This window comes from Tyto alba, unplaced genomic scaffold (assembly GCF_018691265.1).
Source record: "Tyto alba isolate M040663 unplaced genomic scaffold, T.alba_DEE_v4.0 Super-Scaffold_38, whole genome shotgun sequence".
In the NCBI taxonomy this organism is placed as follows: domain Eukaryota; kingdom Metazoa; phylum Chordata; class Aves; order Strigiformes; family Tytonidae; genus Tyto; species Tyto alba.
The window spans coordinates 10,239,989-10,263,219 of record NW_024881313.1 but is presented as its reverse complement, the minus strand read 5'-3'; the positions used below and the strand labels follow the sequence as shown (position 1 = coordinate 10,263,219).

Below are 23,231 nucleotides of genomic sequence, written 5' to 3'. Positions count from 1 at the left end.
TTAAAGAGAGTGTTTTCTGGGTAGATAGGCATATGAAATGCAGAACACCGACTCATCTCCTGAAAATAAACGAGCAAACTTTCTTAACCAAATTTACCTAGGCTCCAAAGAGAAGCAGAAGTTGAAATACACCCTGTGATTATAGCTTGTCCTTCAGTGAAAACCACTCCTTCACACAAGACAAGGCTGGGGGGCTCATCACCATCACTTGTTGGCAAGAAACTGCCACGAAGTCAAACATCCCTGCAGTGTTACCTCCTGACACCCAGATCATCTCTTCTTCCTACAGGAGACCCACTGGTACCCCAAGTCACATGCTTGAAAGAATTGGAGAATTGTGCAATGCCTTTTTTTGTTGTTTTTTTGTTTGGTTGGTTGGTTGGTTGCTTTTTTCTTAAAAAACAAACTCTATCAAGCCAGCCAAACTCTACTAGAAATTTGACGATTTTCAGTTCACTATCTTGCCATGTCCAACAAAGCCAATGAAATATCAAAGCAAATATATACTCAAACTTCTAAAATTCCACACAATTTAATTACTATATAGTAATAAGTAAAGGCATCTACTGTCACAGCATTTCGTATCTCTCCATGTTAGATAAAAATCTATAAAATTCAAAAATCTTGGATCCAATTCATTATTTATTTTTTAAAAGTGAATTTTAAAGTCCTAAATCACACATTTAAAGATACCACCATTTAGTCATTTAGTAAAATTATATTGGACATCTCAGAAATTCAAAATAAGGCCCATATCTGGGTTATATTCCCTTGGCAGTATACAAAATCTATATACAGTTAAGAATTTTTTTTTTTCTAATTGCCTCAGAAATTGAAATATTTTTACAAAGATGAGTCACATTTCACATTTTCAAAAAACATACTTCTATTACAGAAAAGCAGAGTAAGCTTGAAAGACACCATATCTTTCTTTTATGTACACACACAAACCTGAACAGAAACAAATACAACCAATTTCACCAAATACTTTATCCTGATACCAATAGTTCCATTAAAGCAATGGCTCTGAACTATGCTGTGTGCAAGAAGTGCTGCAGGAGCAAAGAGAAGCAGAAAGAAAAAGAATATATTAAATGACTTTTTTTCCCCATAAGGAAGATGACAAATATTTTGGCAAATGCTATACTGAAGTCTTAAATTACAAGAATGCATAGGAAAAAAACCCGTAACTGTTCTATTTCTCTATTACAAGTCTCAGTTTCTGGTATTGAAAAAAAATAACGAAGAAGCATTTAAAAATATTTTCCCAGGAGAAAGTAAATATTTTCAGAAGTATTTTTTTTTTTTTTTTAACTGCTATAGTATATTCACTATCCATTTGGTGATATAATTTAAATGCAACAAGATTATTCATACCAAACGTGAAACACAAAAATTTATTTTCAATGGCCTCTGAAGGCAAAAGAACATTAATATAAAATTTGGATGTGTTCTCTTTAAGCTCTGTGTAATTGCATCTTGTTTGTTTCCCTTTATTTAGTGTTTCTCTGTGTTGTATACATATAAAACGACAACTAAGAAGCATGGATATTTTAAGTTCTCAGACTTATACTAGATCTTCAAGGCCTTCTTTAAGAAGTATGTCCTAACTGATTAAAGACCAGATCGGTGTCAATGTCTTATATTCCACTATGAAATGAGACACAAAATATCACCTTCTTGGTAACACCATTAAGACTTTAAAACAGTACATGGAGCAAATTTTCTTCATCTCTGTAGCTTAACCTTTGAGACAAGAAGGTGGCATGGGGAAGAAACACAATAAACAGAATACTTTGAACTATACAGCAATTATAGAAAACTGTGAGAATCAAATACATCTGTTCCAGAAAGTATCATGTAAATATTTCTACCTGATATTTTTGGGGGAGTTCAGTGACACTGCGTCACATGAAGTATCATTCATGGCTTAACTTGGTATCATGAAAACATTATGAATCTCAATCACTATCCAGTGGAATGTAGTATTAAAGATAACTCTAGCAATCATTATTCTGTTAGATGATTGCACTGGAATACAGTTAAGTATATGCTGTGATGTCATAGGCACAAAAACAACCCAACCACCAGTCTTCATTTTACTGTATAAGCAAATGTTTCCTTTAGGAATAAGTCAACAGCATTCATAAATAATATGAGACTTTCTCCATTTTTAAAAAAATAAATTTAGATTACTTATACAGGAAAACTTCCTAAATGTTCTTCTCTTCCAGATCAGTTCTTATCAGGCTTCATAACAGTCTCCTAAATGTAATTTCTCGTGTTCAGTATCTGTCCTCTAAGCATGTAATTCTGAGCCATCTAAGTTGTTCAGGCAACTTAAAGGAAGTTTTGCCTGTGCACTACTTGAAGAACTAGACATTGAGCTTACAGAGATTTTTGTTTCCTGCTCTTACACAGGACAACTCCTCCTTCATGTTGTTTATAGTATTAAAAACATCTTCATATTGAACATCTAGATGTGACTCTCTTGGAAGCTCCATGTTTCCTCCATGACTAAGCAAGACTTCTTCTTAACTACAAACCCCACTCCAGTGGCCTACATTTTTTTATGGTGAATTTAAGGCAGCCAAATAATAAAAATACCCTCTCCAAATACCCACAGTCACATAATCCATAGTCAGTCCAGATGGTACCATATTAGATAATAATTGTTCAGTAAAAAGTAAATAAAAAAACACTTTTTTTTTCCCCCTCCAAAGAACATAACTTTTGGATTAAAAAACATATAAACATAATTATAACATTTTCTATTAAAAAAAAATAACATAATTTAACCTCTTACTTGTCAGTGAATAATATCGATAACATAATAATATTATATTCTGCATTCAAAATATTCTTAATTAGCCATAAAATCACATATTTTAAAAATTACTTACATTCTGCATATTTCTGTAGCTGAGAGAACTCTCCAGGACTAAGGTTAACCCACTTCTCCTGGCTCGTCATACTGGCAGTAAGGGTCCTTGTTAAATATCAGGAAAACAATCCCTTTGACCCAGGTGATATAAACTCCATACAGATTCTCAGCTTCAGTTCACAGTGCTTGGAGACCAGAGTGATGGCATCAGTTTATGTGGATGAAGTTTCTGATGCTATGAGCTGTTCCCAGTGTGTTGGTTCAGTGGTGAGTTACAGCACTGTTAAAAGAAGATCAAACATTAGAACCATAAATACCATTTTCCTATGCGAGTAACTGTAACTGCTAAATATTTTCCTGTATACAGTTTTGCTCAACATCTTTCCATACAGTATTTGTCCATAAATAGTTTTATATGTATTTCCAAGTTTTATTTTTATAATTCCAAATGCTTATGTGCAGCATTAGTAATCAAAAATTTTTGACTGTTAATGATCAAATTGTATCTGAACACCTTGTGTGGGCATGTTTGTGATTTAGTAACAACCACTGCAATAGTAGAAACTATCTATCAGTAAACTTAGTTCCCTATGATTTATATAACTGGGTTTGTATCCAATTATGTTGTTGTACAGTGCAGTATGGCCTTGTCAGAAATGTTCTGAAGCTCCTAGCTCCTCATGTCAAAAATGAAATGGATTCTGCCATTTGGTGAGAAATTCACATGAGCTATATAAATATTAACTATTCTAACAAAATAGTAGGGGTTTGATTTCTAGAATGTCACATTACTGGAGTGACTACTGAAAATCAAATATAACTGTTGGCACCACTGCAAATCAGTTCAGGAACAAAAAGATCAAACTGTGAGTGCCATATCATTCCAATTTTATGCAGTTTCTATCTCTGTAGGACAGATCTTACAAAGGTAATGCATTACCAACACCACTCCTTGCACAACAGGTAGAATACTTTTAAGCTAATTTTAGCCATCTGAAAGTCAGGTACCTCATCCGAGACTGTCATCTAGGGTGCTCTCTTTAATCAGCAGAAAGAGACAGGTGGCCCAGACAGCAATTAATCCCTCCAGTTTCAACATAATCTTAAAATGTGATGAATTGCTTTCTTGTGGTATTTATCTTTCGCTATTGATTACAGAGGTTGCCTAGATGACAAGTTTAGACTAGAAATCTAATTTTAGACTGTAAGTAGAATCTGTTTATATGCCTAGCAATGTGTCATTCACAAGGGTCAAATTACAAAAAGAGCAAAGGAAAAATTCAGACCAGAAGAGACTGACACAGTAATGGAAAGAGTGCTAAAGAGGAAAATGTTGGCAGCCAGGAGAGGAGAGGAAAAGGAGTAAGATGTCATGAGGAGGGAGGAAAAAAAAAAAAAAAAAAAAAAATAGAGTAGCTAGGAACAGAAGCATGTGAAAACAGATATATTAACCCAATGATAGACAACAGCTTTTTTTTTCTGTCTTATATAAGTATCATTCCTGGACAAAAATTCAGGAAGACACCTTAGTCCCAAAGCATGCTTTCATTGCTCTCAGGCCCCTCTTGGTGAATGATTTGAGTATACGTACCTATATTATGAGCAAGTAAGGCTATCTAAATACTGTAACAGAATACTTGGCAGCTGCCTTGTCTTTATAAAATCTGAACCAGAATAGATTCCTATGCTCTTCATCTCCTCAAATTAGCCTAAAACATAACCTTAAATTGGAAGAGGTAAGATCTAGAAACACCAGTTACACAAATAACAAAACCTAATAAAAACATGGAGATTGGGATGGAAAAAGAAACATTAATGTGGATAATGTCAGCCAAGTGCAATGTACATCAACACTCAAGCATGAGTGAATCAATGTCAGTGACAGAAAAAGGGCCATAATTACAAAAGCGAGAAGAGAAATTCAGTAAGAAAAGCTCTCATTCTGTCTTGAGAACCTCAGTCCTCTTATTTGTGGCAAGAGAAAATAACTATGGTCAATGGGGACATTTAAATCAAATTAGAGAGGTTTCATTTCTGGCAGTTGATTAGATTGTATTGAAGACAGTTTTATTTCTTCAAATAGGTATATTTTTCTCATATCCTTGACAACTGATTAGATTTTACTGAAAATGTTTTTATATTTGCATAATTGATTTAACAGAAACAAAATTTTCTACCACAAATTCATCCAGTATTTCTTTTTGTATTCTTACTATACTACCTTCATTATCTGCAAAAGCTAACACTGCTGAATGTTGTACAGTTATAGATTATCTCAATTATTTAATATGAATATTTGTGATAAGCAGCTTACCATTATAATTGTGATGGCTAGCCAGGTAATAACTGCTGTGCACTCTAAACTGATCAGTCTATTCAGGTGCAATACATTTAGCTGACCACTTATCGGGTTTGCTGTATACACAGCACACAGGCAGTGAAAACGTTTTCCCATTAACTTCCCCCTCTCCAACTTCAGATCTAAATGATTTACCTCTGATACCTTTCCCCTTTACCAGACACCCAGGCTCTACTACCTACAGTGTTGCAGGAAAAGGTACATGACCTGAATGAGATGACAGAAGTGGAAAAATTTAGTATGGGCATGGCAGTTGACAGGAAAGACAACGTTGTGTGTGTGTAAGCCATCAGAGTTATTATGGAAGATACAACAGAGTTTAAGACTACATTCTTATCTTGGAAAACTGTCAAAATGCAAGTTCCTTCCTTTGAAAGGGAAGACCGTGGGGGATCTGGAGAACTGATTTGCCAGATTTAATCCAGGAACAGTAATGAGGAGGTAGGCAGTCCTCTGAGGATGGCTAGCTGGTTGTTGGACTGCAGCCAGGACCTGTACACCACCTCAGTGCGTGTGACACAGGAATATGCAGAAACATAATGGGGAAAATCTTGGCAAAAGGAACCTTCTAGAGGCTTTTTTTTTTTTTTTTTTTTAGTTTCCTATTAAGGTCTGCTGCAGGGGAATCCTAAATAAGGAAAAGTCTCTGCTCCCTGCATCTTTTAGTTTTCATAGTTAAACCTTTTACAGTGGCATTTTCCCATTTTATATATAGATAATGACGTATCTATAAGAAATTAAGATTATATAGATGCTGAGGACAAAAGCCATCAGTGCATATTTATGTCCTATGATATGTGCCATTTGTTAAGGTAAACATTTCAAGACCACCTCTATCTTACAATAATACATCTTAATTTCTGTAGAAGAAAATATTAATTTACATTATCTTTTTCAGCAGTGTTTCACTTAAATGCACTTCCTTGCACTTTATTTTAGTGATCTTTCTCAGTACTCCAGGAAGGTCATGCAGTGAGAAGCCTATACCTAACTAAATGAAGAGGAAAGCAGTAACAAGAATAATACTACAACATAGGAAATAAAAAGAATCTTGAACCAAAACATTAATCAAATATGCTTGCTAGCAAGCAAAATAAAGACCAGCAGCACTAAACAGGTACAAACAGTGATTTGACCTCTCCAAGCAGAGATAAATTACTTTGAAAAGCACACTACAGCCCACAGTTAAAATACATAGGATGTCAGGTAGGCAACTCTTCCACCGATCCACTAAGAGTTTGACCTATTACAGGGAATTCAGATCTGTGTACACATTTTGTTAGTATATGCCTAGGCAAGATTCGCAGCCCTCTCAACCAGACACGAAGTAGGACATACAATGAAGAGAAATTAGGAACACTACATTAATAAACCATTCATTTTATCACAAAAAGAATTAGAAAAAAAAAAATTCTTCCTCCTCTGTCCACTGACTATAATAAGTCTTAGAATTGCAGTCTCCCTTTTATAACATGTTTTTGTTTCTGGATTTGAGAGTTTATTAAGTTTTCTGTCAGGATTCCTACCAGGCCACATACCCAAACTAGGAAGTAAAGCTTTGTTAAAAACTCTACAAATCAAATTACTTAGCATTCAGCCAACAATGCTAACAAACTTAGGTTTCCAGGAATTCCCCATGCCACTGAAATCCTCAGTTGCTCTGCAGAAACCAGGCTAAAGAGTGGAGAAGAGAAAGGAACATACAGTGGAGGAAAAAACAAATATAAAGGCACATCCCCTATATGCCAACCTCAACATTCAAATCATCTCATTACACCTCATAAAGTCCTCACTGCAAGAAAATAAGAGTTTTCAGAGAGTATGGGGGAAAAAAAATAATTTTGGTCCTACAAAACCAGTCAGCAGTACTGGGTTCAGCTTCGAACTTCAATTCAGAGGAGGACTGTGCTCTGTGTCAACAAGAGCTCCTCAACCAACCCAACACCCCCTACTTGCTGCTGAAGGGCAGGAGGGCTTCTTCTGGGGTCCATCCTCACTTCTTCAACTGAAAGCATGACACTCTTCTCAATGCATGCCTTAAGGGACTTTCCTCTGATCACCATAACAGAGAAACCTAAAACAGCATAGAAAATGGCTTTTGGAATTACTGAGCCATTTTTTGTTTTCTACGAGCCCTTCCATAATGTAAATCTCACATACAGTTTCACCATTGATTGCCAGTCACTCCATAAAGGGAGCACAGGGTAAGGCTGATGGCAAGAATGGATGCAGATGACAAAATGACAGATCTTAAGTAATGACCTTCCATGCTATATAAGACTGAGACCTTCAGGTTGTTTTCTCCCATTTCCCTCTGGTTTAGTATGCCTAAGGAGAAAAAAAAAAGAAAAAAAAAAAAAAAAAAAGAAAAAAAAAAAAAAGAACACGAACCCTAAGAAAACAAGTTTCCTTCCAGGGAAACTACAGTTCTCCACAACATGACTGATTAGTGACTTTTGACTGAACAATAGGAATAAATAACACAGAATATTTTATACCTTAATTGCTATGGAGGCTGAAGCAATTATGAATTTCAAGAACTTTTCTGTACAGAATGTACTTGGTATTTCCTTCATTTGGGTCCTACACCCTCACCATGGTTAGGTAGATCCTGTGATTTCAGTGTGGGCGACATGGATTTTTCCAAAGGAGAATTTTTACATGTCAGATACCACATGCTGACACATATACCTGAAACAGTTTTCTCTATTAACTCCTTCAACCAGTTCAGAGAGCAAATACATTCTTTTTACTGACAAGACCAAAGCATCTTTCCTCTGAAAACTCAGTGTCATTTGTGAGTTTAGCAAACACTGGAAAAGTGAACACTTGAAGAACAGCTCAGCCTTCACGTATAAAATATATTCTCATGTGATCGTATTTTAAGATCTATGTAACATTAATATATAAGGTATTATGATGCACTGTTGCACTATTTCTTCTCTATTAATTAAGCTGTTAGGATCAAAGTACATAATATTTCCTGGGCACTGAAGGACCACACTTGCTATTGAACCCCCAGGATACTCTCTCCCTTAAGGTTGCTATTGTTAAAACAGCTGAACCTAAATAAAAACAACTCAGCAAAAACATGATAACAATCTCTATTTTATTGGAAATGCAGGAATTATGTACAAGTATACAAAACAATTTGTGTAGGTATTCCTGCAATTCATTTTACACTTTGTAGAAAACAATGTCTCTAATGTCAGAAATACTCTGAATTTGCACAGTTGAAAGTTTAATCTCAAGAGTCTGAAGGGAAAAAAAATCCAAAGTATCTGCTAATCACCATTCTGATTTCTTTACTCTTAAATGGAGAAGTATTATGATAATTTATAATTGCTGCTGGATTAAGAGCATGGATGAAAAAAAAGAGACCCCATAACAAAACACAACAGCTTTTTCCTACATAAATTGTATATTGTGCGTAACAACCTGCTTGTTTTCCAGAGAATTTAGCATAAAGTCATTTTAGTAGTACATATTCTTTTTCAATTTAGCAAAGGATGCTTACTGATGTAAATTAACATAATTCTGAAGTATAAACATTGTTACACTGAAATCAGTGAAAATTTGCTTACCAAGCTGGAAATCCCTCCCTTTAAAGGAGTGACTTCAACACAATTCAAAAGCATGAATGTTTTCCTGACTACTTTATCCCCAGGTGTACTAGTCTGGGGCATGTAAAAACAGCCATTTAAATTTTAATACAAAGATATGGACTGTATTCCCTAGAGAAGCAATTATTCAAACTCACTTCCTCAAATTATTTATATGTAATGTATCAGTAAACACTGGGAATACCTGCAGCACAAAACCCACTGTGATATGATAAGCAGAATACTTGAATCTTTGAGAAAACATTTCACCAATACTACAGTCTGTGACAGAGATACCAGCAACAGAAACCAAGCACCAATAAAAACTAATCAAAATGCAAGATAGCAACATCACTTTAAAATACAGGCACACGTTTTTAATTGTATTTTTTACTTTGCTCTTCATGTACCTTAACTTCATCACATGACTACTTTAAAAGAAACTTCAGAGAAATCTTAAATTTTTCCAACTCCCAGGTTTGCTATTTCCAAGTTGCTACACTAATTACCTGCCAAATCAGAAGAACTACATTCAAATTTCTCAGTTTTCATCACTAAAAGAAATACTGAAATAAATGAAAACTAACGGAGAATATGGGACAAGGAAATACCAGAATGTGTATGTGCTGATGTATCGTAAGTTCATAAAGGCTTTCTTCTTGCTTTAAATAATATAGCTGAATAAACTAAAAATAAACTGACACATTTTCAGACTGGAATTTATTTTATGCTTATGAGAGAAACAGCACAACATTCAAAAATCTTCTCTAAGTGAGAGTCATGGAACTGTTCCCAGTGATAAAAACTTTTCAATAACAATTTTAGGAAAACAGATTTTAAAATGTGAAAATTTAAAAAGAAAATTTGAGAAGTTAGTTATCCTTCTTATCATTTTACATCAATGACTAAACAAGCAAATTTGTCCATAGAGACATTCAAATTTGGTAATGTTTATTTTATGACTAAATAATCATACTGCATAGTATTTTAATTGTATAAGTAATTGATTCTAAATGTACTGCAACTAGGAAAGAAAAAAAAAAAAAAACAACCTACCAAAAAACTGACAATCAACTGTTTAGACAGAAAAAATTCTAGTCAGCTGATAGTATTCTGAAATCAGTAAATTTCAAAAATATACTACTGTAGTATTAAAAGCCTTAAAAAGAAGGCTGAATCACTAAGGATTATGACTGGTATTCTTTAATAAATGGAACAAAGCAATCTGGGACAGAAAGCACATGATTTGATAGGTGTAACTACGTGCTCTGTAGGAAGTTCTCTGGAATACGGCACATTTGGCTGTCCACTGGATAAATCACTCTGTAGAGAAGATTAATCACAATTCTTTCCATGTGTTCCACTATTATTTCTATATATCCACCAAGAACTCCTCCAAAATTTAGAATATCACAGAATAAACATCTTAGGGGCAACCTCTGCCTTCCAAAGTGTGAATCTGCCACCTTCCCCAAGAAAGCCAGCTCCAGAAGTGCACCCTTTGCTGTGAACTCTACATAGATCTCCCCACAACTGGCACCACGAGTATCTGAGCCCATATCAGCAGACAGGTGAGCTCTTTCACTATTATCTACCATGTGTTCTTCCTCTTTTCTTTCCATTCCCTCTCATGGGATAAACTCTAAATTCTGCATAACAATTAACTTTTGTTGGTAATAAACTACAGGATTTTTTTGGTTTAATTGTTGGGTTTAATTAATCTCTCCATATTTAGGTGCTCTAGGGGTGATTACATTAGAGGAAGGCAAAGCTGAAAAGTGTAATTTACAACTGGGGAAGATTTCTGATGATCCTTAATTTCCTGGGGCAGAAATTCCTATTTCATGCTCAGAAATAAACCTTTGAAGAGGTGTACTTTGGTCTTGTGACAAAAAATGTTCCACTTCACTCAAGGAAAAGATTTGTTAACAGCAGTCCTCATTCCAAAGCTTTATGCACTTTTAAAATAAACTGGCAACAGGGCACTGGAGTGCCTTTTAAATAATCTGTGAAAATATGAACCCAATTTAATCTTCAACAGGAAATCTGTACAGACAGTAGAGATCAGGTTAGCAGGAAGGTTAAAGAATTTCATAGCAGAAGTTCATGCTCCATCTTCTTCTAGGTGGACTTTTTTTTCTTCTTTCTTCCTTAGGGAGAGAGCTACATGCAGAATTCGATCACATTGCAGTCCTGGGATAAAAACAGCTGTCACTATGTCACTGTCTACTGGGATAGTGTGGAGACTTCTAGACAACTACAAATGGTTTCATATTTATCGACTAATGTTACTATAAAAGAATTCAGCGATAGTGAGCTACTAAAAGGGATATCATAAAGTAGGATGGGCCCTTGACTACAGGAACACCTATCTGCAGCGAAAGGAAACTATGTGGTGCCAGCAGCATCTCAAACTACTATTCCTCGATCACCCACCCAATTCCTGACCTGTCCAACTTCAGCTCCAAGGAGACGATAATTCCTAGATTTGCAAAGGCTCTGTGTGGGCTCCCAGCGCTTGCCCTGACGGCGTGTCCACCCTGCCACCGCAGGCGTGGAGGTGCCAGCAGAGCACATATGAGGCAGTGTTACTGAAGCAAAGCCAGAAGGGAACGGTCAAGTCAGCCCCGCACCACGAGCACCGGGGCAAGCTCTGCACCCCTGCCCAACCTCCTGCACACAAGCCCCAAACAACGCTGAGGCCCATGCTGTCACAGTTGCATGGCTGCTCAGTACCTGAAACTACTACTTAAGGCAGCTTGGCCTTCTCTCTTTCAACAGCATAAACAACTCGAGTCTCTTATCTTACATCTTTATCAATTTTCCTACAGGTTATATACTGGCATTGACTAAGCCAAGACAAAGAACTGGCATCTGTGGAACTACACACAACAGATTTGGTCAGGGATGGAAGTGCATTTTCTGACTGAGGGCCCTTTATTTGTTTTTCTGCCTGTCTGTCCCACCCAGACAGACTTACAGTTGTAAAGACACAACTTCAACACACTGACCCATCTTTCAGATGGGACAACGCCACCTCCTCATGGTTAACTGTGCTGATTTTTTCAGTGGAATATGAGAAGATGACAGTGAAATTTCTATCTTCTGCCTACTGATTTCAGGATATTGTCGTTATATTGTAAATGCTCAGCCTTTTATCCAAAGATTCCATCCTAAACCCCACCATTTTAAACACGTTAGGCTGTCCCCAGAATGCTTTGTAGATAACAAATGCCAGTACTCCCATGGATTTTTTAAACAACTAAAAATTGGTATTTAATTGCACTTTTAATTGACAAAAGTATGTAATTGCACTTTTATGCAACCTCTGTTTGTGTTCTTTTTCCATAACATTCAGTTTTCAATATGAAATCTTACTTTTGTTGATTTGTGTTTCCCTGTGATTTTCCCATCTTAAAGAGAAGAATTTTAAAAAAGTTGATCCTGTCTCCTCTTTCCCTTGGGAATATTTTGGCTGAGCTAGCTTATATTATGCATGCATTTTAAAAATATTTGTTCTCTAGAGAAAGGCTTTGCATTTCTGTTATCTTTTTCTAGTATGTTTTTCTCTGGAGTTCTACCTAATTATTTTCTCTCTTTAAATATTGCAATTAATTCTCCTCAGATTTAGCTTATGTTTTTACACAGTAGTCCTTGGCACTAACGTTACTGCTATTGTAAGTATGATTATCTAAAGATAGGAGAAATGTGAGACTGGCAGAAAGTAGTAAAATATTTTCTAACACATGAAGCTTTCAGACACACAAGCCTTTCCTCAAGTCTGAGAACAGATGCAGGAAACTTCAAGCTAAGTATAGGTTAAGTACAATTTTGAGTTTAACTTGCGCTACATCATTATATAGTTTGACAGAAAAGGGTAGTGAGTGTCCTATTGCAGGTCTGGACTGCATGCACATAGCCTTCAGGATTTGTTTATAATTTTGCTTGATCTGTCTATAAACTGCTGAGTATATTGCTGGGGGGATCCTTGTGTTACTTCACCCCTCCTGTCATCTCAAGGGTGACAGCATCACCTGTCCTCACAAGCCTGTAAAGACAAATGTTCAGTTTGACTACCTTGCAGTTCTTTTTGCCTATATTACTGATAAACTCAGGAACAGCCTGATTAGAATACAGTAATACAACGTGTTCAAAATTACCTGAAAATAGATGCAGGATAAACATGTGTGAAGCAAGTGAGCCATTTGCCTTCATATATGCAGTTGTGGATACAAAACTGAACTCACTTTACAAGACTGCAGCTTGAAATCTGAAACAGTTTCCCCTGACTTTGCTGAATGTTGACACTTGTGTTTCCTCATCCTCTGCAAATCTACTGGGGACCCACAGGATTTTGCCCAGAAGAGTTTGAATGTTATCCACAAATTGTAATCAAGAGCTGCAACAGTTTTAAATAATCTCCATCTCCACACTTAATCACCTTTTACAGCACTAGACATCTTCTAGTATAGGTCATCCTTCTTTTGCTGTTACTGTATTTTTCATAACTAAAAATTATCTGTATGTACACTTCTGAAACATAAGCATTGTCATTTAAACAATTAATCATTTTCTGTGCAACTTATTTTTACCACAGCTTTAAAAAGCAAAATATATACAATGTTTGATACACTTCCTTTTGTTTCCTTTTAAAAGTAAATAAATACATATATCTTGTAGGGAAAGAAAATAAAACAGTCTATTCTGACAACATTTTTAAGCCTTACATCAAAAAGACTTATGTATTAGAATATGGTAACTAATGAAAAGCCAGAAATCAAAGGGGGTGATAAAATAAGGAAAACAATAAATACAGAAACATTAAAAGAAACTAAACAATTAATTGTTTTTTCTGTGCTTAAATTGTTAAAGAATTCCTCTTCAGCGACAAAATGTATAATAAAATGGATAGCAGCTTGGTAAGGGTGTATTTGTTCTTCTATAAGTGGAATAATGACATAATTCAATCTTCTGGACTCCACTCCCACACAGAACAGAGGTATCAGATAAAAGCTCTACCACTCCTGGCAATACTAATTACAGATGTACTGCCTCCATGAATGTATATTCTTATCTTTTATAGCAGCTGCACTAATTAAAAACAACTCCAAACGTGTATCTATTACACTATTTTGTATCTATAAAAGCTTTCCTGCTTTCAACCTCCAATCTATTTTGCTGGTTTTGTTTGTTTCTCAGATGAAGCACTGCGATACACACACTGCACCCGATGCCTTGTGAGTCAGAAGCTCAAGTCCTTTTAAACTGTTTCCTTTACTTCAAACTTTGTGATGATACAAATTAACCTTTAGAACTTGCATGTGTAACTACCTTAAGCCAACTGAAGGTCTGCTCACTGAAACAAAGGTATCTCAAAACATTAATTTAAACTGATAACTAAAAAAATATTAAAATTGGACCTGTAGACCTTCCACATCATCCTTCAAACTGCAAAATTACCTCAAGGTTTATGTTCAGCTTTCTACTACTAGAGAGAAGCTATGAAGAAAAACCTTGTTAGTTATGAATAGACACAAGCTTGTTAAGTCACATTTCATCTTGCATTGTTTTTCAACGTTTCTATCCTCTAATTGCTTTATATAGCTCAGTCTACTTAGCCAGTAACCTCTGTAATAGTTCTTCCATATACAAAGTCATCACTAAAGGTCTGGATGTTTTGATTCCATTGAAATCTTGCATGAGAATATAAATGCAAATAAAAAAAAACAAACAAACAAACAAACAAAAAAAAAAAAAAAACAAAACAAAAAAAAAACACAAACACCAAAAAAACCACAAAAAACTTAGGTTTTTTAGCGGTTAAGAATTATTCTCTATTGTTCCATCGTGAACTGATCCATGAAAGTATTCAAATTAAGAGATTTTTCCAAAGATCTTTGCATAGTCTTCTCTTATCAACAGGCAGAGGATCTATATGGGTAACACTCCTCCCAGGAGCCACCCCTGTAAAACTCTCTTTCATCAATTAGAGAACATTCAAATTTTAAAAGCAGTTCTGTTAATAGAAATAAGTGTTTAATTTTAGTTAACGATTTGTTATTTATGAGTCATTCCTTTCACTTGTTCTGTATTAAAACTTGCACAACTGAATTCTTCTACATATGAAATAAACTTGAAAAAGTTTGCCCCATTTGAATCCTCTCTGTATCGTAAAAATATCACAGAAATGTGATCTGTAAGTTACTCGGTTTACTAAAGTCATCCTATTTTGGTATAACTCATGGCATTTAAAAAGAAAAACAAAGAGAAAAAAATATTCTATTTGTTATTTAAAACTGTTTTATGAGGAGTTCTTTTTCCAAAGATTATATTTTACATTATAAAGTTATACTTACTAATGAAACAGAAGTTTATCTTCTAAGAACATTCACCAAAGATCCACTAAAGCCTCATAAACCCTCCATCCTCAAAAAGATAAAATGCATTTAAAATTAACTTGTTTGTAAGTTCCAGTTGACATTCACAAAAGTGGTTTTGCTGTACCCCAGTAACTTTCATAACTAATTCATTTATTTTTTCTTATAGTTGCACCAAATCAAAAGACAGTTAGCCCCTCTGTTTTATCATGTGAGGCATGATAAGTAACCTGTGTTGTTTTACCCAAGAACAAAGGATGACTATTAGCCACAAGAAGAAAAAGCAAACAAAAAAAAAAACACTACAGAGAAAGGTCATCAATATCAGGTCACGTGCATCCCTGCAAATCTGCAATTCAAAATTTGAGATACTATTGTTTAGATGTAGTTGCTTAGACTGCACAGGCAGAAATCCAAGAGCTGAGCTGAACTGGGCAACTGGGACTATGTAGCCTGGGCACTATGTTGCTTTTCTGACCCAAACTGTAATGCCTGCAATCTGACATCCAACAGTGCCTAAACACACTTGATTTTTCTGCTCATTCTTTACAAGCTGACTTGACCAATGGAAAAGATTAAAAATGTCAATAACCACTAATTATGTTATTATTATATGCTTGTATTATAAAAGGAGGAGAAACTGCGAAAAGATTGACTATATCACTGACAGTACAACATACAGAGGCAGATGGACCTGCTTACTTTCAAGTACAAGGACTATAAAATAAGAGAAATTCAAATATCCCATTTTATAGAAAGTAAGTGGATAACTGAAATTCCTAAAAATGAATATAAACCTAGTGCTGCATTTTAAAAAGTGGTTAGATCTCAGATGGCATTAATAATTGCATTTCAGATTCACTAGACACACTGAGACATTTGTTCTCAAATAATTTGCTCTCTATCACACAGGAAGCATGTGGAAAAGTCAGGAACTGAACTGAGATCTGTAATTGAATATATTTAAACACATGAACAGTACTAATTTATGTAAGTCAATAAAACAGCCCTACTTCTTAACAGCTTTATTTTTGTCTATCCTATCAAGTTTGAATTGGTAAATTTCAGTCTAAATGCCTAAAAAAAAAAAACGTATTTAATAACTTAGAATAAAGCTGTAATTATAAAAATTATCCTTGATACCTAATAAACCAAACCACAGAATTTTAATTAAAATTTCTTGCCCCTCATTTACAATATACCATTAATTAAAACAAGTAGTTCAAATGAAGTAGATACTGCTGAGGAAACATTACCACTTACAGATTTAACTACGTATATCCAGTAATGTCACCATTCTGGAAATCTGTGGCTATTTTTAAATTACTTGTGCATGTGTCATGTGGTCTGCCCCCAGGTCCTGGTTTTCCAGTCACACAGGCTGGGGACCTGGTTGGAAAGCACCATGGCTCCCATCCAGTTCCAGCAGCTCCTCTCCTTTCCCACAGAGGTGTGCCAGCACCAGGGCAAGCCCAAGCCCTATCCAAAATGGTGCTGGGAGGAGGTGCCCAGGGCCTGAGCCGACATCCCAAAGGCCAGAATCACTCATAATGCATCCACTTCTTTGCCACAGTAAAAGCGCTCTAAATAAAAGGAAGATGGAGATTCTGAGCAATATGCCTTCAGGTACAAACCAAACAGGGATCATCTAGCCTTGAATCTTAACCGCTGCACGGTCTTTCCCCTTAAGGGGAGAAAAAGGTATATATCTTAAGCAGAGTAAAGACAAGTTAAGAAAAAGCAGCCGCTACTTGGAATACAAAACTGCAAAATGCCAAATACTCTGTTTTCAGAAGCAAGTGAGAATTCAGTGCATTTAGCCTTTCTCAGATTCTAGCCTTCTCAGATACACAAACCAACAAATTATTCAAGAGATTATTATAGATCTCTAACATTTACTAGTAGTTTCCAGTCCTCGAGGTTCCCAGACACCAACTGTATCACTAGATTTAGCTTACCTTTCCTAAATTGGCACAAGTAAAATAAGCAAGTTATTTCTTTTGGCATCTTAAAAAGAATTAAAAATATAGATTTAGTATACCTACAAAATCCAGTGTAAAAATACCCTGTTGTAAATATATGTACAACATAATTTTATGTTTCCTATTTCCATTTTTCTTCAGAATAAGTATACTGAACATTACTGCTATTATGCCTGGTTAGCATTTTAGAAAACTACCCATGAAAAAAGGTGAAATTACGAACATCCATATTTCTATACAGATACATCAGAATATTCTGATGAAAATAAATAACGTTTCCTATTGTTTTGCATATTTCTCCCCTATTTTAATTATTCATTAAATTTATTTAGTCCTTTTAATAACAGGTGTCACCAATAAAGGTAGCAGGTTTCTTACAACACTGTTGTTCAATTAATCCCTAAGTCCCCATTGGCACAGATGATAGATGAGATATAGTTGTGAACTGGAAAGATGACTCTTAAGTATTTATATTTTGATATCTATGCAGTATTCCTTTACTTAATGGTTTATATATATATACAAAATATATATATATATAAAACAACTAAAAAGTTCCAGTAAATAATATTGACCAAGAATGTGTATTAGTTTTCTTCCAAAAAGTTCAAGGGGAGAGAGGTCTAACAAGTCTTCTTGCTAGTCATAATTCCAGATAATATTGTATTCATTGAGGTTTAAAATTTTGGATGTACAAAGTTTTCCTGAATAGTCAAAGCAGTTACTGTACTAGCAATTTCAAAATACTCTAAAAACCCAAAAATACTTTACTGAAAATAGCAAGCTTTGCTTGCTTGGCAGAGTCAGCAGAGTTATGCATATTTTTTAGATTTATCAGAAGTTGCAAAAACACATGTCTTCTCTTTTATGGGACATCACGATTGCTCCATTTGTGGTAAATTTGCCCTGGGACACAGTATTTTACAAAGAAAATTGCATTACAATGGCCTACATTGTGCCATCTGTTTTAAGAAGAACTCTCTAGTGATTTCTATGAAGAATAGCCTTAAAAAATAAATGGAACAAGATGTCCCAAAGTACTTTTTTTACCTAGCTTAAATACTTTTGATGAAAAAGATTCTGAAAAATTCACAATGCTGTAGCATCACCGCTAAGTTACCCCCCTTTATCGTCATCTATTCGCAAACAGGTGAGAAGGTACGTGGACTGACAGTCACACGTGGGACACCTCCACCCCTGCAGAGGCAGATGAGGATCCCCACGACGCCGGGGTTGCATGGGGAGCCCCAGCTTTCCCAGGAGCTGAATCCTGCTGGCTCCCTTCCCTTCCACTCACCCCCCCACCAGTAACACCCTGTGCCACAGGTACCCACAAAGGCTGTGGCAGCAGCAGAACAGGCAACATCAACGTCCACACCAGGAAACCTCAGCAGGCACAGGGGAATGGACCTAGAGAAGCCAGATGAACATGAGCAAAAAAGTTTGGGATCCGACAGTCTAATATTTCCCTCACCACTGACCAGTGTCATCTCAGTCCTTCCACGGGACACACTGCAAACAGAGCAGATGCTACAGCCACAGAAAGGACCATGGGACACACACACAGGGGACCTTTCTTTTAGTCTGTGTCAGCACCGTGAACAAATTTCACCATGCCAGATACCTTAAATACACTTCACCTGCTCTACAGAACATCATAAAAGAAAATATTGTCATGTCTTGTTATTGTCTACTCTTTTAAGACTATTTCCCTGACACAAAATGCAACTATAAATTTTAATGATGTGAAAACACCATGACTTTCCTTGTTTATTTACTTTTGAAAATGGGATCTCTGTAAAATACCAAAATAATCATAAAGTTTTGATTTAAGCCTAAAACAAAAACTGTATTAAGAGGCTTACTATCCTTATTTACACTGCACCAGAGCTGTTATTTTACAACAGATACCCGAAGGAACATCTGCAGAAATCCCCGGGTGAAGTCATCTGAAACCCCTTTCAAAAGAACAATAACCTTCTGCATCAGTACAGCTTCCTGTTATCTCATGTCTGACTTACAATTAGGACAAAAGCTTCCATTAACTTCATTAAACAGCTATTAACTAGGAATTCCAATGTTTTCATAGCATAACCAATGGCCTTAAATTATTAGGTTTTTTTGGTGAAAGGGTCCAGTTCAAAAGGTACTGTACCCTTTTATGCAGTCATCCAGACAGACGGCAGTAACATAGCCAGATGACAAGAGCATTATTACAGAACTCCAACGTTCATTTCACCAGTTCCATAAATTGCTACAATTTTATAGATATAGATAATAATTATAAAACACATGAGGCATACTGAATCTAACCCCCACCCTCCACACATCACACAGAGATACCACTGGTTTTTCAATAAACATTTTATATGGGTGTTCTGGGTTTGGGCTTGGTTTGGGTTGTGTTTGTTTGAATACCAATGAGGTAAGGAGCAATTTTTTATTTTTTTTTTTCATATTTAGAATTGCTTTTGTCATGCAGATGATGCCCTTGTCAAAATAGGTCCAAACTGGAATATTAGTAATAAAAAAAAGTGCCATGCAAAACATCATAAAATTTTTTAACAACTTGATAGGTAATCACAACAATTGCAACATCAGCATGAATACACATCTTTCTTTCTCTTCTCAAAGAATCTTAGCCCCTTCACACTTCCCAGACATGACAGCCTTCAACTTATCCTTGATCCCAGTGTGCTGCTTCTGAGCACCACTTCACATCTCTGTAACTGGATGTTGCTCAAACAATGACCACAACATTTTATTTGTTCCTCTTGTGCTCTAGAATTCACCAAGGGCTTAGTTTATGCCCTCAAACAAAAAATTCCTTGCTTTACCCGTTCCAAAGCCACCGCACATCGCCTCGCCTGCGGACTGAGAGCTGTCCTGGCTCCTCTCACCCTTGAGAAGGAATGTGCCCATCTTGAATCTGTCACCTCCCATTCTCACATTCCTGTGCCTCCTTCCGCAGCACAAGAGGACCCGGCAGCAGCTGCCGTTTTCCTGCTCTGCCTGTGCAGGATGCAGTCACGAGGTTTCCACTCAGGACAACAGGTTTGCCCAAAAAACACGACAGCATTTCCAGAGCATCTCTCAAGCCCACACAACCATTTCTCACTGTGCTTTTACCTACCATGAAAATGATTCAAAGCATCTCTCGCTCTCTCTCACACACACAAGGAAAAAAAAAAAAAAAAAAAAAAAAAGAAAGAAAAAGCCAGTGACAGATTTTATTTGATTGTGTGTGGCTGTTCCTACCAACTTTTCCTGCCACTTTGCTCTGGCAGTCCATCTGTTGTCTGCTCTCACAGCACTTTGTCTCTCTAAAGAAGCAATCATCACAGAGTACAATTTCCACAAAATAATACAGTTTATTCCTTCCTTTAAAAAACAAAGACTCACTCAACCCTGAACATCTTTTCCTAGGACCTGCCTGCTTTTACACAATGCTGAAATTTAGCCCCAGCACTTGGTAAATAGGAGCGCAGACTGACTTTTCACATATTACTGACTGCTGTAATCATCCAAAGTAGAAAATTAAATATTTTGAAATGGAAGTACACCCAAAATGCTCTGAAATAAAATTTAAATCAAGCGTGACTGTGCAGATGACAATTCTGTTAGTGCCTGCCCACCAGTAGTCAGACGGTAACAAATCACTTTCCCCTACAGCGTGTCCATACAAACCAAACTTGATGTTCACAGGAATTGAAAGAAAAGATGCACAGTTAAGTCAATCCTGGAGCCTAAACCACATGGAGGCACCCTGAATTTTTACTGGAATTCCATTTCAGAAGGGAGGGGAGAGGCCTTCACTATCTGTTTAAGAGAATAAGTATTTGAAAAGGAAGATGTAGATTTTATAATTCTCCCTCTTTTTTCCCTTTATTTCACATACACACCAGTTCTCCCCAATCTTTAGGAAAAGGGGAAAAAAAAACCTACCAAAAAACAAAAACCCAAATAACATTAAATACCCCAAAATAGCTAACTGGCTGAGTGGAAATCCAGTTTCTCCATGCTGCAGTCAATTCCACTGGGATCACCACTGGCAGAGCCCTATTAACCTCTGGGATCAGCCCAAGCAGCTCCCACTTTCGTGGTTCCTAATTTCTAGAGTACACTATCAACATTAAGTGGAAAAGAAAAAGCAGGAACAGCTCAAGGACATGGAACTTGAGGAGGCAGCAGCAGAGATTTAAAAAACAGGGCTGCAGCAAAAGTCAGAGGATGTAAGACATACATGGTTGGAATTTTCCTCAGCTGCTCTTTAAGTGGTCTGTTTTAGGAAATGTAACATTTTTTTTCCAAAACACCATAAAAAGGGGTGGACAGCAAGGTAGATAATTCTGTGCTGAGCTCACCTTCTGTTGCACATTTCACTGACTCCAAGATAACTGTCTAGAAGAAGCTTACACACATACATTAACATTTCTTCTTTACAAAACTCTTCTGTGTATCACTGAATATATATTTCCATGTAGCATAAAAATATATGCAACTGTTACTAAAGCATTCCCTAGATTATATTAGTATGTTTCCATACGTCTAAGATTCTTACCACCATGACACCAATGCAACAGAAAAATCTGTTGTATAAGACATAGTTGATTAATAACATACAGCAGGGTAGAGGAACAACAGTGATCAAGAACAAGAGGGCCACATCTGAAGAGTGATGACGGAACTATCCATTTTCTAAGAATTAATGTATATATTTTGCATATTCCTAGAAAGCAGAGTTATAAGCACTGTTCCAATATAGCAAGATCCAGACAAATTTTAAAAGTTCAAGCATATTTTTCTTATACTAAAAATAAAAAAAAAAAATCACATTATATTCACATCTGCACATGCATCTTCTTTGATGTGCAAGTCCATTGTGAGGAAAAACTATCATCTAAAGATCTGAAGGTTATAAAACTCATTAAATATCAGATTCACACGTCTTCTGGTCTCAGTTCTCCAAAATGAATGAAGCTATGACTGCAGCAGTCATACAAAGTCAAATACAGCTCACTATGAATTCCCCTGTTACTGAGTGCAAATCACTTAACTGAAGCCTCTCTCAGGACCTACATACCACAACCTGCACTTGAATGAAATTCCCGTGTACGTCAGCAGCAGCTCCACACGTAAAAGGAAGGTCATTGACAGTTCCAGAGGCATGAATCCATCTTGGTCTAAATCCTAATGTAACTCCCTCAGAGTATCAGTAGGTTAGAAGCTGCATGCATATGCTTTCTATGCATCTGCTATGAGGGCCATAACACAAATATAGCTTAGGAAAAATACACAGAAAATAAACGATAAATTTTGCCACGATATCCACAATACCAGAGGTTACATCCCAACAGTCAGCATTAAGATGCACTGATTTTATAATATACATCATTTTTTCTTTAAAACTTCAAAGTATAGGAAAAATTACTCAGTCTAACACAATATTTTCAGAATAAGTGAACTTTAGAAAAAAGTAGTAACTGAAGTCTGGCAGCATCAGCCTTCCTCATTTACTATTCCCCTGCTTTGTCATATTCACCATTGCAAGTTCAGATCCACAGAATAACACACTGTCGTTTGATAGTGTTTGCTTTTCATTATTTTTACTAGCCCCAAACATTTCAGTAGTTATTATTAAATACAACTCTTACTGAGCTAAAATTACTTGGATTCCTTTGCAACGTAAATTTTTGTACTGTACACCAAACAGGGTGGCACCAGTCTATCTCATTAGTTCAGACTACATATGAAATACTGGACAATATTTCACTTAGATTCATATAACATGTCACAGAACTGTAACTTCTACTAAAAGGATTAAATAAATGATGTAATGCAAGGCTATATTCTGTATTATTTATAAACACTATTATTTACAAGCATTATTTATAATGACGAGTATCTCATACAGAATAATTTACAGGAAAGGTATTTTTTTCAATTAAGTGTGATCACCAACTTCACAGAAGTACAATTCTTGGAAACAGACTCCCAGTGAGAATAGTCACACTTTTGAATAAGAGG

At 36.0% G+C, this 23,231-nt stretch overlaps 1 protein-coding gene across 6 annotated transcripts in view; it reads right to left on the bottom strand.

The window, feature by feature from the left end:
- DGKB (diacylglycerol kinase beta) overlaps positions 1-23,231 on the bottom strand; it is a 397,600-nt gene that overhangs the window by 315,539 nt on the left and 58,830 nt on the right. For all 6 annotated transcript variants that reach the window (XM_032991591.2, XM_042802008.1, XM_042802011.1 and 3 more), the window contains exon 2: positions 2,904-3,164. In XM_032991591.2, coding sequence (XP_032847482.1) covers positions 2,904-2,973 — 70 coding nt within the window. In that variant the 5' untranslated portion in view covers positions 2,974-3,164. The remainder of the gene's footprint in view (positions 1-2,903; positions 3,165-23,231) is intronic.